The following is a 16546-nucleotide window of genomic DNA, read 5'->3' as shown; positions in this document are numbered from 1 at the left end:
TAGACATGAAACATAATCACCTTGATACAGCATTGGAAGTTTTTGACACTATGTAGAGACCGTACCATAGCTCTTCGCATACTTTGATTTTTCAAACTAAAGTGATTTTTACAAGTGCACCGGTTACGATAAAAATGTAAACAACGGACTCTGTCTATGAAACTTTGAAATGAATGAATGACAGTCGATCTCAGTCATAATACTGATTGACAGTGAATGCTAATGACTCCATGTGTTGCAGAAAGGTATTTAGTTTGTAACTGTAATTTCCCGTCAATTGAAATCCTCTCAAAACTGGTAAAATAATTACTTATATTTGGACAAATCTCATCGTCTTTGCCGTTCGGCAGCTGCAAAAAGGGCAAATATAAAAGATTCAGTGTAAGTAATATTTTACTGGTACTGCCAGTTAGTAAGTTCATACTCTGAACAACACGTCAGAGAAATTTGGGCAGATTTGACCAATTATGACGTTGGCAGCATTAGATTATATTTTTTCTTTACACAAAAATTGCCGTTAGGTAACAAAGCGAATACGCCGATAATCCGGAGTTCACCGATTATTGTTCAAGTTCACGCAATGTAATCCAGCAATTAAACTGCATAGCTATTAGCTACTGCTGTTATAGGGAAGTGGTAGAGTGTCTGCCTTAGGGTGAGAGGTCCTGGTTCGAGTCCCAGTTAGAGCTTAACTCTATTTAGATTCTGCTAAAGCATAGTTTTGCTGTTAATAGACTGTTCCAGATGTTCTAAATTTTTAGCACACAGTATCATGGATCAGTTGAATGTTAAATCAAATGCACCCAATTAGAAAATATTGACTATATTATGTCCCTTTGATGTTTATGCTCTCCATGTTCAAGAAGAGTTACATTTCCTTGATCACAAAATTTTCGTTATCATGAAAATATTAAATGCTCATAACTCCGCACTTCTGGTTAAAATATTGTCTATATTTCTGTTTTTGAGAAATATATGGACATTTCTCTTCATTTCAAAGCTTTTTAACTTCAAACCTATGATTTGAAAAACTTAGGTACTATCTCTACACTATGATTTATAACAAATTTTATCAAAATTTATTTATTTAAACAATTACAATTTCGGCAGTTTCTTTGATTTTATTTGTCTACTTCATTTTAATACATTTAGATAACAGTATAAACAAGAGCTGTCTCCATAGGATGACACATGCCCCCGATGGCACTTTGAATGAATAGTTATGGCCGATGTTAGAGTTTAGGACCTTTGACCTATGGACCTGGGTCTTGCACGTGACACGTCGTCTTACTGTGCCACACATTCATGCGTAGTTATGTTAAAATCCATGCATGAATGACAAAGATATGGACCGGACATGCCCATCAATGCACTATCATGAAATATGACCTTTAACATCTAAGTGTGACCTTGACCTTTGAGCTACAGACCTGGGTCTTGCGCACGACACGTCGTCTTACTGTGGTACACATTCATGCCCAATAATTTTAAAATCCATGCATGAATGACAAAGATATGGACCCGACACACCCATCAATGCACTATCATGAAATATGACCTTTAACGTCTAAGTGTGACCTTGACCTTTGAGCTACAGACCTGGATCTTGGCGCGACACGTCGTCTTACTGTGGTACACATTCATGCCAAGTTATTTGAAAATCCATCCATGGATGACAAAGATATGGACCGGACACGCCCATCAATGCACTATCATGAAAAATGACCTTTAACGTCTTAAGTGTGACCTTGACCTTTGAGCTACAGACCTGGGTCTTGCGAGCAACACGTCGTCTTACTGTGGTACACATTCATGCCAAGTTATTTAAAAATCCATCCATGGATGACAAAGATATGGACCGGACACGAAAATTGCGGACAGACCGACTGACTGACAGATGGTTCAAAAACTATATGCCTCCTTTCAGGGGCATAAAAATTACTTATAAAATCTGCATACAAATAATAACATCGACATTCACAACTACACTATACATAACCATTTAGACATGTAGATTTAATTATTAAACAATTAATCCTAAATCACAAAATTAAAACAACCTTTTACCTACGTCTACTAAATAATATAATACTCGGGACAGACTTTGAGTATGGATAAATTGATTGATGGACAGCCAAACAGACAGATGGTTTGGAAAGATGGATAAATGGACAGACAGGGCTTCTCCACATATAACATCTTTTCCTTTCTTTAGTCATGTACACACTTACGTGACATAGCTAATCATATTTTTCAGGGAAGATTATCTATAACAAGTTATTTCCATGTTTCTAATCAAGCACATAACTACAATTCACAGTCAGGGCGTCAAGTGCTTTTGGGAGTCAAAAATATAGGTAGGATCCTGAAATATAGGTATTTGGGGGACAGAAATATAGGATTATATAGGTGGCTTATAATGAAGAAAACAAGTCAGACAAGTGTTTTATCCTCCTCCACCACCTACCAGCACTCTCTTTTATTAAACATAAAATATAAAGGAACAGAAAAAGTGGCTACTTTTATGATTTTAAACAAATAACATTTTAACATATATCTTACTTTCATAATAAACTAATAATTCACCAACAGACAAAACTTTACCAATACTGGTACTCAAATCAGTTTAACAGGGAATTAGGCAAACCAAGCCATATTGCTAACAACATATATCAGTACATTGTTAATACAAGTATAAAATATTGTGTTGGGCCTGCATTTGTACAAACCAAATAAGGCTATTGCAAGGTCTTCTGCTTCTTGACCATACTCTTCAATGCCCTTGCTAAATGCATTATGCATGGTATGAAGATTACATGTATCAACATTCAATAGTCCTTCCCAATGAGGTGAAGTTTCTTTAATTTGTTTAGACACTTCCCTAAAAATTGTTTTGTTGACATTTGGTCCATCACTGCCAAGTGCAATTAAATATTTAATTGGTACAGTGTCCCCAAGAAGAGTCTCTACCATTGCTGATGCAACAGTCTTTCCATCTGCATGAGCAAAGAACAAGGATTTGTAATACCTACACCAGACATCATCATACGTTGGAGACCAATACCTTATTAAAAGGTCCATTTGCTTCTTCACTTGAGCCTGAGTAGTTTCATCATTATTGAAGAGAAAAATAGTTACTTGACTGTCTCACATCATACAGCAACAGTTTGGTGAAGGAAGGTCCTAACCCATCAGACAAGAGGTATGACAATTTTGTTCGACTCATACTAAATCCATCTGCTATTGGACAATGAAACATAGCTTTGAATGTTTCTCCAATTCCATCATTGGCTCTAAAGCTTATATTAGAATAGGCACATTTTGCTGCCCACAATACTTCAGCAGAAATAACATCATCTTTAGCATATGAATAGCTTAAAATTTGCTTTTGCTTTGAGGTGGTAGCTGGTGATTCACTAATGCTACCATGGACTGTTCCTTCTGAAGTTGAACATGGGTTTTCATCAGCTGTTGGAGGTTTAAATTTCAGTTTAGCTTGTGTTGATGAGAAAGCAACTTTACTTAATTTCTTGTGTTGAGTGCCTTTTGCATGTTGAAGAATTTGTCTCAGTCCAGCATTATCACACTTTATGTCAGTTTTGCACAATGTACAGTGACCATAAGAGTCACTCTTCCCCTTGACACACCATAATTTCAGTTCATGTCCATTGCCATCTACTTCTGATAGCCACCTATCTCGAAACTGACTCTTATTAGCAGGCATTATGAGGCTTAATTATGAAACATTAAGGCTTGTTTATTCTGAAAACAAAATAAAAACATGCGCATTTCCTATTCCTATTTTTATACATGAAAGCTTTAAGAAATGGAAAATATTCTAATTGAAACAAGAGATCACAGAGTGATCTTGGCGCCCACCAATGTGCCATTTTGGAGTGTTCCAAATTTCAAGACTTACTGACTAGCTCAAGGTCAAATTTCATTTCCGTACACAAAACTGTGCATGTGGTCCAAATTCGAAAGCTGTAGCTTGAGAAATGTGAAAGTAGGTCACTAGATCAATCTTAAGGTCAAAGTTTAATTTGGTACACAAAACTATGCAAGTGGTCCAAATTTGAAGGCTTAGCTTGAGAAATGTGTAAGTAGGTCACTAGGTCAAAATCAAGGGTCAAATTTCACTTCAGAACACAAATCTTCCATATGCATGTGGTCCGAATCTGAAGCCTGTACCTTCGAAAATGTGAAAGTAGGTCACTAGGTCAATGTCAAGGTCAAAGTTTGTTTCGGTACACAATCCTATGCATGTGGTCTAAATTTGAAGCCTGTAGCTACAGAAATGTGAAAGTAGGTCACTAGGTCAATCTTAAGGTCAAAGTTCATTTCGGTACACAAAACTATGCATGTGGTCCGAATTTGAAGGCTGTAGCTTGAGAAATGTGAAAGTAGGTCACTAGGTCAAAATCAAGGTCAAATTTTATTTCAGAATACAGAACTATGCACGTGGTCCAAATTTGAAGCTTGTACCTTCAAAAATGTGAAAGTAGGTCACTAGGTCAATGTAAAGGTCAAAGTTTGTTTCGGTACATAAAACCATGCATTTGGTCCAAATTTGAAGGCTGTAGCTTGAGAAATGAGAAAGTAGGTCACTGGGTCAAAATCAAGGTCAAATTTCATTTCGGAACACAAAACTATGCATGTGGTCCAAATTTGAAGACTGTACCTTCAAAAATGTGAAAGTAGGTCACTAGGTCAAAATCAATGTCAAATTTCATTTTGAAACACGGAACTATGCATATGGTCCAAATTTGATACCTGTACCTTCAAAAATGTGAAAGTAGGTCACTAGGTCAAAATCAAGGTCTAAGTTTTTTCAAGTGCACAAAACTATGCATGTGGTCCAAATTTGAAGGCTGTAGCTACAGAAATGTGAAAGTAGGTCACTAGGTCAAAATCAAGGTCAACTCATGTCAAGGTTCATCTTGCCACTCAAAAATATACATGTCCAAATTTGAATGTTGTAGTTATTGACAAGAAGATTTTAAAAGCTTTTCCTTATATAAGTCTATATGAACCATGTGACCCCCGGGGCGGGGCCATATTTGACCCTAGGGGGATAATTCGAACAAACTTGGTAGAGAACCACTAGATGATGCTACATTACAAGTATCAAAGCCCTAGGCTTTGTGGTTTGGACAAGAAGATTTTCAAAGTTTTTCCCTATATAAATCTATGTAAACCATATGACCCCCAGGGTGGGGCCATATTTGACCCTAGGGGTATAATTTGAATAATCTTAGTTGAAGACTACTAGTTGATGTCACATACAAAATATCAAAGCCCTAGGCCCTGTAGTTTTGGACAAGAGGTTTTTCAAAGTTTTTCCCTATACAAGTCTATATAAACCATGTGACCCCCAGGGCGGGGCCATATTTGACCCCAGAGAAATAACTTGAATCATCTTGGTAGAGGACCACTAGATAATGCTTCATACCAAATATCAAAGCCCTAGGCTCTGTGGTTTTGGACAAGAAGGTTTTCAAAGGTTTTCCCTATATAAATCTATGTAAATTATAGAAATAAACAAAGGGCCATAACTCACTCACAAATTGTTGAACCAGTCTGATTTTCAGGGGGACACAACTAGGATACCAATACATCATTCTGACAAAGTTTGGTCAAAATCCCCCTAGTAGTTTCTGAGGAGATGCGATAACGAGAAATTGTTAACGGACGGACGGACGGACGGACCACGGACGCAGAGTGATTTTAATAGCCCACTATCTGATGATGGTGGGCTAAAAAGAACTTCCATTACTTAAAGCTTTCCTAAAGCTAGGCTGGGCAGGGTCGCTACACCTGAAAGGAAAACAAATTTCAATGCCTAAAAGGTAACAGCATATTTATAAACTCAATAAACATAGAATTACTTCTTTTTTAATGGTTTGAATGACCTTTGTATTCCTTGCTTACCACAAAATTTCCAGATTATAGGTATTTTGGCAAAATACAGGATTTTATAGGTTATTATAGGTAGAGGGCTAAAATATAGGAAAATATAGGTAAATATAGGTAACTTGACGCCTTGCACAGTACACAGTGCTCTATTTAATGTATTTCGTCTTTCACACATTAAATACACAAGAAAGTAGCAAAATTCATATGACCGACCTTGAAGTTTGACCTTGAATCCGATGGGTTAAATGTTTAACTTTATGAAACTGAAACGAAGTATTCATCTTCTGTGCGATGGTAAATTGATACAGGTAACAAAAATTCGCCCCACCCACCTAAAAGCGTATTGATAGGAATGGGATGAGCATAAAATTGTGTCTTATGAAAAGTCTGTCAAACGTTTTTACCCTTGCGGGCGAAAATGCTCATTTCAAACCTATTACTTGAAGAAATGTTGACGTGTGCATGAGGTGCGTATCAAAAATGTGTCACATGAAATTCTGTTACGCTGTTCTACCCATACTGGTGATCATTCATGTGTAACATGAATAATGCGTCAAGCACTTCTACCTTTGCTAAGCAAGTTTCAGACCGTTACTCCAAGAAATCTACAAGTCCTTTGTTTATGTAGTTTACCACACACTCCTTTGCTATGAGGGGCCGTAAATCAGCAAAGCTTCACAAGATTTAAGCATAGACACCAACGGTCAAATTGACTCCAAAAAAAACAGACTCACTACAAGCTACAGCACGCACGAACGCATTCGCTGTTTTATTCAGTCATTCTCTCACATACAAGCAGAGTGCTCAGAACCTTGCTAAGCATTTCTGACGGGCCTAGTATTTTATGTCAGCATCAAATAGAAAGATAGCAATTAATTTATATTTTTTTCTGAAATAAAGCTGAAGTATACATGTACTCTTAACAAAAGTTTTGATATTTATTTTAAGGTCAGTTACTACTTTAAGAGATAAATATTCCCTCTACGTGTCGATTTGATTGAAGACTGTGTCTAAGATCATCCGTCCCCCACCACTGATTCCTGAGATTCATGTGAAGAAGTTGACAGTTACTTGCGGAGAACATGTTAGTACTGGTACAGAATCCAGGAATATTGTTCAAGTTAACTGCCAGCAGGTACATAACTAAAATACTGTTGAAAATTCGGCACATAACAAATCAAGAAATAAACATCTCCTATATTATATATATATATATGGAGTTGGCGAGTATGTGTGCATTACAACTTGAGGCAGACAGTTTCAACTTCGAAACAAGAGGGCCATGAAGGTCCTATATCGCTCACCTGACCGATTGACCTAAAGATTAACATTCTGACCAAGTTTCATAAAGATATGGTCATAAATGTGATCTCTAAAGTGTTAACTAGCTTTTCCTTTGATTTGACCTGGTGACCTAGTTTTTGACCCCACATGACCCAGATTCAAACTTGACCTAAAGATCATCAAGATTAACAATCTGACTATGTTTCATGAAGATACAATCATATATGTGGCCTCTAGTGTTAACAAGCTTTTTCTTTGATTTGACCTTGTGACCTAGTTTTTGATCCCACCTGACCCAGATTTGATTTTGACCTATGGATCATCAAGATCAAAATTCTGACCAAGTTCCATTAAGATATGGTCATAAATGTGGCCTCTACAGTGTTAACTAGCTTTTCCTTTGATATAACCTGGTGACCTAGTTTTTGACCCCACATGACCCAGATTCAAACTGGACCTTGAGACCATCAAGATTAACATTCTGACCAAGATTCATGAAGATACAGTCATAAATATGGCCTCTACAGTGTTAAAAAGCTTTTCCTTTGATTTGACCTTGTGACCTAGTTTTTGAACCCTGATAACCCAATATTGAACTCGTCCAAGATTTTATTGAGGATAACATTCTGACAAAGTTTCATTAAGATTGGGCCAAAATTGTGACCTCTAGAGTGTTAACAAGCTTTTCCTTTGATTTGATCTGATGACCTAGTTTTTTACCCCAGATGATCCAATATCAAAATTGTCCAAGATTTTATTGAGGGCAACATTCCGACCAAGTTTAATTAAGATTGGGCCAAAATTGTGACCTCTAGAGTGTTAATAAGCTTTTCCTTTGATTTGACCTGATGACCTAGTTTTTGATCCCAGATGACCCAATATCAAACTCTTCCAAGATTTTATTGAGAGTAATATTCTTACCAAGTTTCAGTAAGATTGGGCCAAAATTGTGACCTCTAGAGTGTTAACAAGCTTTTTCTTTGATTTGATCTGATGACCTATTTTTTTTATCCCAGATGACCCAATATTAAACTTGTCCAAGATTTTATTGAGGGTAACATTCCAACCAAGTTTCATTAAGCTTGGGCCAAAATTGTGACCTCTAGAGTGTTAATAAGCTTTTCCTTTGATTTGACCTGATGACCTAGTTTTTGATCCCAGATGACCCAATATCAAACTCTTCCAAGATTTTATTGAAAGTAATATTCTGACCAAGTTTCATTAAGATTGGGCCAAAATTGTGACCTCTAGAGTGTTAATAAGCTTTTCCTTTGATTTGACCTGGTGACCTAGTTTTTGACCCCAGATGACCCAATATCGAACTTATCCAAGAGTTTATTAAGAGTAACATTCTGACAAAGTTTCATTAAGACTGGGCCAAAATTGTGACCTCTAGAGTGTTGTCAAATTGTTGACGACGGACGGATGGAAGATGGACACAGGGCGATCACAAAAGCTCACCTAAAAAACAACAATTTCATCAAGTAAAAATTTTACAGTATTCTATTACACTGTATTAACGGAAGTATTTAGCACGGTGACATCATGGTTTCTACAATCTTAACGCGTCACGGTTTTCAGCATTAACTACGATTTTCAAAGTTTTTTAGCAAAAAATCCAACGAGAACACATGCCTTTTTCATTTGATAATTTTAAAGAGCGGACACAGTATAGCAGACTGTTTAAAAATATAAAACACTTTGACCGCACGGAAAAAAAGTTATAGGACAATATTCTTACATTTGCACGTACAAATTTTATAATGCTTTCGGCATCTGCCAATTTGTTTTCAGAAAAATGACGGTCTTCTAATGCACTAAATACATTAAGGTTTCAAAGGGAGACAACTTTTTCTCAAAGATTACTTAAAATAATCCGAAAAAGTTGTTTCCCTTTGAAAATGAATGCCATTTGTATTTAAAATAATCGGGAACAGTTGTCTCCCTTTGTAAATGAATGCCATTTGTAAAGAAATAAAGATAAACAATTGCTGAAAACTGTGTTCCACGTTGTTATGCGAAATTTCACCACTCGCACGCTACTGCAAATGCATCAAAACAAACATGTGTAACTGTTCTTTGAAAATGGTGAGTTTTTAAAGGCGTTTAACTGTCCGGAAGTGGAGCCCCTTTAGGCAGCCCTTTTCAGGAATTCAATGTTTATATCAGTATACTGACACTTGTTTCGTAAAGTAATATACATGTTTTACATGCTGTTCAATTTTCATGTCAAACAACTCTTTCTTTCTATGATTTGGTGTTGTTTGATTTTTGTTTCTCAAGGCCTCCATCGAAACCTTAAGATTTTGTCAAATACATTGGAACAGACAACTCAATGCGCAATCGAAAAAAAAAAAATGAAATTGCCAAAATATTAGTGAAATTATGACAGAAAAACGAGCAATCGATGTGAAAAATCGGGTGCCACCAGGTGGCGCTTTTAACAAGAACACACAAGGTAAAATCGAAAAAGATACATACATTCTGAAAATATGGTGTTTGATCTATATTTGAGCCAAATTTTCCGTCAAACTTCTACATTCCGTTCCTAAGGTGTGGATCAACCTTAAATGTAATGTTTATAAACATTGCGAAAATTGTATTGGAAAACCCCTGCAACAACTGCAAAATCAGAATAAGCCTTTAAAAAAGAGTAGAGCAGAGCCTCTATTCTCTGTAGAAGAATACTAATTATGGTAATGGTTTCCGTCTGCGTGTTTATGCATGTCTCTGTAACATCTCTGTACAGTATTGAAAGGGTTTTAGATGAATCTTTTTATCTCACCATGTGTAGACAGTATATAGGGCAGGGTGGCAGGCCCATGTCACGTACTGGTATCTTGCACAAGGGGAAAATTGTGCAATTCGGGTAACATTTTTGCATATAATTTCCTTGTTAGTCTCCTACTGGTTGAAAACCAGTTTTGGGGACTATAGGATTGCGCTTTTCCGTCCGTCATTGTCCGTCCAGAATTTCGTGTCCAGTCCATAACTCCATCATTCATCAAGGGATTTAAATATTACTTGGCACAAATGTTCCCCATGATGAGACAATGTGTCTTGCACAAAATTCGGACCCCTAGTCCAAAGTTCAAGGTCAAATTCGGAGGTCAAAGTTCAACAGGGTTTATTCATAATTCTGCCATCCATGAAGGGATTTTAATATTACTTGGCATGAATGTACCCCATAATAAGACAATATGTTATGCACAACTTTCAGACCCCTAGCTCAAAGATCAAGGTCAGACTTTACAGTGAAATGTTAACATGGCATGAACAGGGTCTGTTTATTGTCCGGTCCAGAACTTCGTCATCCATCAAGGGATTACAATATTACTTGGCATAAATGTTCCCCATGATGAGACAAGGTGTCAAGCGCAACACCCAGAACCCTAGCTTAAAGGTCAAGGTCAGTAAGTTTTTTTCCTGTCTGGTCTCTAACTTTGTCATGCAAAAAGGACTTAAATATCAGATGGCACAAATATTGCCCTGGATGAGAAAATGTGTCTTGTGCAAAACCTAGACCCTTAGCTGAAAGGTCAAGGTCACACTTGGAAGTCAAAGGCCAAAAGGGCTTTTTCCTGTCCGGTCTGTATCTTGATAATCCTTACTGGGATTTTAATATTACTTGGCACAAATGTACCCAATGAAAAGATTATGTGTCATGTGCAACATGTAGACCCTTAACTCAAAGGTCAAGGCCATACTTAGAGGTCAAAGGTCAATAGGGTTTTTTCCTGTATGATCAAAAACTCTGTCATCTATGAAGGGATTTTAATATTACTTGGCACAAAAATGTTTTTTCCATAATAAGATTTGTCTTACGCAACCCCTTATCCCTAACTCAAAGGTCAAGGTCACTGTCAAAGGTCAATAGGATATTTTTTCCTTTCTGGTCCATAACTCCATCATCAATTAAGGGATCTTAATATTACTTGACACAAAAGTTTACCATAATGTGACAATATGTGATGTGCAATACCCAGACTCCTAGTGCAAAGGTCAAGGTCACAGCTGAATGTCAAAAGTCAACATTGATCTTTTCCTGTCCAGTCTGTAAAATATCTTTATATAATCTCATGTGTCATATGGACCCAATTAAACAAGAGCTGTCGCAGGAGACAGCACGTTAGACCATTTCTATGCTAGATAGTGAAACTGGGCAAATCTGAGGAAGCTGGAGCTGTCACTAGAGTGTTTAATGACTCCAGTAAGAATGAAGATATTGGACAATAGCTTGAGTCTGTGTCAAAAGTATCAATAAGAGAGATAAAGAACATTAAATAAGTAAAATTCTAAGCAAAAAGGGGGATAATTCATGAAATATTGGTGCAAGAATGCTTTTTGCACCTTGTGTCATATAATGTGGGTGATGATGTGGAATAACAACTTCAAGTTTGAATTAAATCCATTTAGTACTAACTGAGATATAGTAAAAATGCATCAAAATTAACCTGAAAGTCAAAGTAAAAGGGGGGCATAATTCATGAAATATTGGTTCCAGAGTTATGGACCTTGAGTCATATGATGCAGCTGATAAGGTGAAACAACTATTTTAAGTTTGAATCAAATCCATTTAGTAATAACTGAGACAGAATGAAAGTGCATTAAAACTTTAACCTGAAATTCTAAGTAAAACAAGAGCACCGCCTTGCGGGTGCTGACGCTCATCTGATTTTTTTTGTATAATAGAAATATTGTCCTACCCATGATTTTCTAAGTCTAAAAAGGGCCATCATTCTTGCAAAAAGCAGGATAGAGTTATGTTTCTTGATGTACAGTGTCCACTTATGATGGTGAAAAACTGTTGCAAGTTTTAAAGCAATAGCTTTGATAGTTTATGAGAAAAGTTGACTTAAAAATAATACTCAACCAAGAAAATGATTTTCTAAGTCCAAAAGGGGCAACAATTATTGCAAAAAGCTGGATGGAGTTAGGTTGCTTGCTGTACAGGGTCAGCTTATGATGGTGAACAAGTGTTGCAAGTTTCAAAGCAATAGCTTTGATAGTTTAAGAGAAAAAGTTGACCTAAACATAAAACTTAACCAAGAAATCTGATATTTTCTAAGTCCAAAAGGGGCCATAAATCTTGCAAAAAGCAGGATGGAGTTATGTTTCTTGCTGTACAGGTCAGCTATATGGTGAACAAGTGTTGCAAGTTTTATAGCAATAGCTTTGATAATTTAGGATAAAAGCTGACCTAAACATAAAACTTAACCAAGAAAACTGATTTTCTAAGTCCAAAAGTGGCAATAATTCTTGCAAAAAGCAAGATGGAGTTATGTTTCTTGATGTACAGGGTCTGCTTAAGATGGTGAACAAGTATTCCAAGTTTCAAAGCAATAGCTTTCATAGTTTAGGAGAAAAGGTGACCTAAACATAAAACTTAACCAAGAAATCTGATATTTTCTAAGTACAAAAGGGGCCATAAATCTTGCAAAAAGCAAGATGGAGTTATGTTTCTTGCTATACAGGGTCAACTTATGATGGTGAACAAGTATTTTAAGTTTCAAAGCAATGGCTTTGATAGTTTAGGAGAAAAGCTGACCTAAACATAAAACTTAACCAGGCAACGCCGACGCAGACGCCGACAACCGCTCAAGTGATGACAATAACTCATCATTTTTTTTCAAAAAATCAGATGAGCTAAAAAGGGGGATAATTCATAAGATATTGATGCAATAGTTATGGCCCTTGTGTCATATGATGAGAGTGATGATGTTGCATAACTATTTTAAGTTTGAATCAAATCCTTTTAGTAATAACTGAGATCAAAGTGAAAGTGCATCAAAACTTTAACCTGAAATTCTAAGTAAAAAGGGGGATAATTCATGAAATATTGGTGTGAGAGTTATGACCCTTGTGCCATATGATGTGGGTGATGAGGAGGAATAAGTATTTTAAGTTTGAAACAAATCCATCAAGTAATTACAGAGACAAAGTGAAAGTGCATCAAAAGTTGAACCAAAGTGCAGATGCCGGCGCTGGGTCGAGTAGGACAACTCTCCATACTTCATATATTCAAGCTAAAAATTGTTGGTGTATTTTCTTCAGAATTTCTTCCCTTTCATATGATGATTTTTTGCATTTTTCTCATATTTTTCCACCAATTTCAAATTCAGAATTGAAATTAAATACTTTTTTATATTTATAGATGTTATGAAACAATCTACAACTGTAGAGATTTGTATATGCAAATTTTAATCCAAATATTGTGTTACAACATATTTGTTTATATATTACAATATTGTTTATACATTATTGACATTATGTTATACTGCAGTCGAGAAAATTAGATGCCTTCCTGTAGGGGACTTGTATTGCATGGCAATACTTCATTCACTTGTTACTTAATAGATTCTAATCAAAGACAAGAAAATGGATGCTTTCACCACAAAGCATTAGCTAGACATTCTTTGTACATCTTCAAACACTTCACCCAAATTATTTTTCACTGACCAAATATGTAGGTAACAAACATACTGGAATTTAGGTGAAGTGTTTGAAGACAGTATTGGCAAAGTCTAGCAGACATTTTGAACCAGGGATAGCACTAATTATCCCGTCTTTGACGCTTTTTAAGGACACCCTAAGGAGTGAAGGGGTGACCTGCTTTAACATGTTTTTTCTCCACATTTCTGAAGAATAAACATGATGTGTTGCATACCAAAATGAAGGTAAAATACTGAACTATACCACCAACTTCCCTACATGAATCAAAGGTGGAGGACAAATAATTTCAGACACAATATCTTTCATCAAATCGTCACAGAGAACATACCCCCCATCAGAGGAACAAACTCATGATCCATAGATTTGCCTTCTCTCTATTGAGTTTAGCGGGCGAGCTACAGATGCACACCGTCATCATCAAAGAAAAATATATGGTACAGATGTGAAGTCTGCAGACATGCACAGATGTGACTGCAAAGACTGCAAGCACACACATGTATGAAGATTGGAGACACACACAAATGTGAAGACTGCAGACTCACACAGCTGTGAAAATTACTGAAACACACAGATGTGTAGATTGCAAACACAGATGTGAAGACAGCAGACAGCACAGATGTGAAGAGTGCAGACACACACAGATGTGAAAACTGCAGGCACACACAGCTGTAAAAATGTAGACACACACAGATGTGAAAACTGCAGACATACACAGATGTGAAGACTGCAGATGAAAACAGACCTGAAGATTACAGACACACACAGATGTGAAGACTGCAGACACAAAAAGAGGTTAAGACTGCATACACACACTGATGGAAGACTGCAGACAAACACGCATTTGAAATTGCAGACACAAAAAGATATGAAGACTGCAGACACTTGCTGATGGAAGACTGCAGACACACACAGGTGTGAAAGCTACACACACTGATGGAAGACTGCAGACACACAAAAATGTGAAGATTGTAGACATACAAAGATATGCGTCTGCAGATACACAAATGTGAAGATTGACACACACAGATTTGAAGACTGCAGACACACACAGATGTGAAGACTGCAGACACACACACACACAGATGTGAAGATTACAGACACACACAAATGTGAATATTGCAAACACACACAGATGTGAAGACTTCAAATACAAACATATACAAAGACTAGACAAACACAGATTTTAAGAGTGCAGACACACACAGATGAAAGACTGCAGGCACACAGATGTGAAGACTGTGCACACATGCAAATGTAAAGCTTGTAGACACATGCAGATCACACACAGATGTGAAGTTTTCAAAGACTGAAGACACATACTGTCATGAACACAGTTCAGCCAAATCTTCCACTAAATGATTTCAAAAGTTCGAATAGTTCTCTGTGTATCTTGTAGAATTATTACATAGTAATGTGTTCAGAAAAGCAGTGTGTGATTATTCTTCCAGTAAGATGAAGAATATAGTTAAAGAACTAGCTAAAGACAATATATCAAGTGATCATAGGTGTTGCCCATCTATACACTCTCCAACAAGCGAATGTAAAGATTCCTAGAAAACTAAGTCTAAATCCGAAACGAAGTACTTTAGGCAAGTATCCTTCCTCAGGAACCCTGAAAAATAAAGACACTTATTCAGTAATAAAATCTGTTAAATTTATTTATTTATTTTGGTTTTACAGCGCACAACACAGTATAGGTTATATGGCGCCAAACAGGACTAAAATTTTGGTTTCACATCTCATTTACATCGAAATAAAAACATGAGGTATGGAATCAAAATTTGCATACCTGCTGGAATCACAGAGTTACAGCAAAACCAAGTGTTAAGACCCTATTAGTCACCTCTTACGATCATGCAAGGGTAAGGCAGTGGTTCCAATTCTTTTCATACATAGATTGTCCCAGAACCACATGGGGCAAAATCTGTTAAAAGAACCTTTGGAACCAAAGAATGCAACCAAGCAGAATAATAGCAGCCTTGGTTTGATGGAGTCTGTTCAAGAGAGGTAATGAAATGTGCAACACCTCTTGCCCCCTAGCACCAGCTTACAGTAGTTCTGCACATCTGTTAAGTGATAGAGTAACCTCATTTATCTGGAAAAGGTGAGCTAAAAACAAACAAGAGGGCCATGATGACCCTAGGTCGCTCACCAGAGTAACACAACACAACAAACATGTCTGACCTAGTGACCCAGTTTTTGAAACCACATGATCCAGTTTCAAACCTGTCTGAGTTTTCAAGGAGATAAACATTCTGACCAAGTTTTATGAAGACTGGAGCAAAATGTGGCCTCTAAGTGTTTTTTTCTTCGATTTGGCCTAGTAACCTAGTTTTTTTACTCAACCGGAGCTAATTTTTAACCTGTCCGAAATTTCATGGAGACAAAATTTAATATTCTGATCAATTTTCATTAAGATTGGATAAAAAAATGTGGCCCGAGTGTAAACATGCATTTTCTTTCATTTGACCTAGTGACCTAGTTTTGGACCCCACATGACCAAGATTAAAACTCGTCCATGATTTCATGAAAACAAACATTCTGACAAAGTTTTGTGAAGATTGGAGCAAAAAAAAGTGGCCTCTTGAGCATAAACAAGCTTTTCCTTTGATTTTACCAAGTGACCTAGTTTTTGACCCTACATGACCCAGAGTCGAAATCCATGATACCAAACATTCTGACCAAGTTTTATGAGTGAGTTGGGTTTTACAGCGAATCGACACAAAATGGTCATATATCGCCGAGCCAAGTTTTATGAAGATTAAATGAACAAGAGGACCATGATGGTCCTGAATCGCTCACCTGTTCCCACATGACACAGTTTTGAGTATGACGTCGTTTTTTCTATTATTTGACATATTGACCTTGTTTTTGAGCTCATGTGACCCAGTTT

At 36.7% G+C, this 16546-nt stretch overlaps 1 protein-coding gene across 7 annotated transcripts in view; it reads right to left on the bottom strand.

The window, feature by feature from the left end:
- Positions 1 to 13380: 13380 nt before the first annotated feature.
- The window catches only part of LOC123529252 (traB domain-containing protein-like), a 210904-nt gene continuing 207738 nt past the window's right edge, over positions 13381 to 16546 (bottom strand). For 6 of the 7 annotated variants that reach the window (XM_053521375.1, XM_053521376.1, XM_053521372.1 and 3 more), the window contains one exon: positions 13381 to 15265. In XM_053521375.1, coding sequence (XP_053377350.1) covers positions 15145 to 15265 — 121 coding nt within the window. In that variant the 3' untranslated portion in view covers positions 13381 to 15144. The remainder of the gene's footprint in view (positions 15266 to 16546) is intronic. The other variant, XM_053521374.1, reaches the window with a different exon arrangement.

The sequence above is a fragment of the Mercenaria mercenaria genome, chromosome 13 (assembly GCF_021730395.1).
Source record: "Mercenaria mercenaria strain notata chromosome 13, MADL_Memer_1, whole genome shotgun sequence".
Lineage (NCBI taxonomy): Eukaryota > Metazoa > Mollusca > Bivalvia > Venerida > Veneridae > Mercenaria > Mercenaria mercenaria.
The sequence above is the reverse complement of the archived record's forward strand: the minus strand, read 5'-3'. Positions and strand labels throughout refer to the sequence as shown.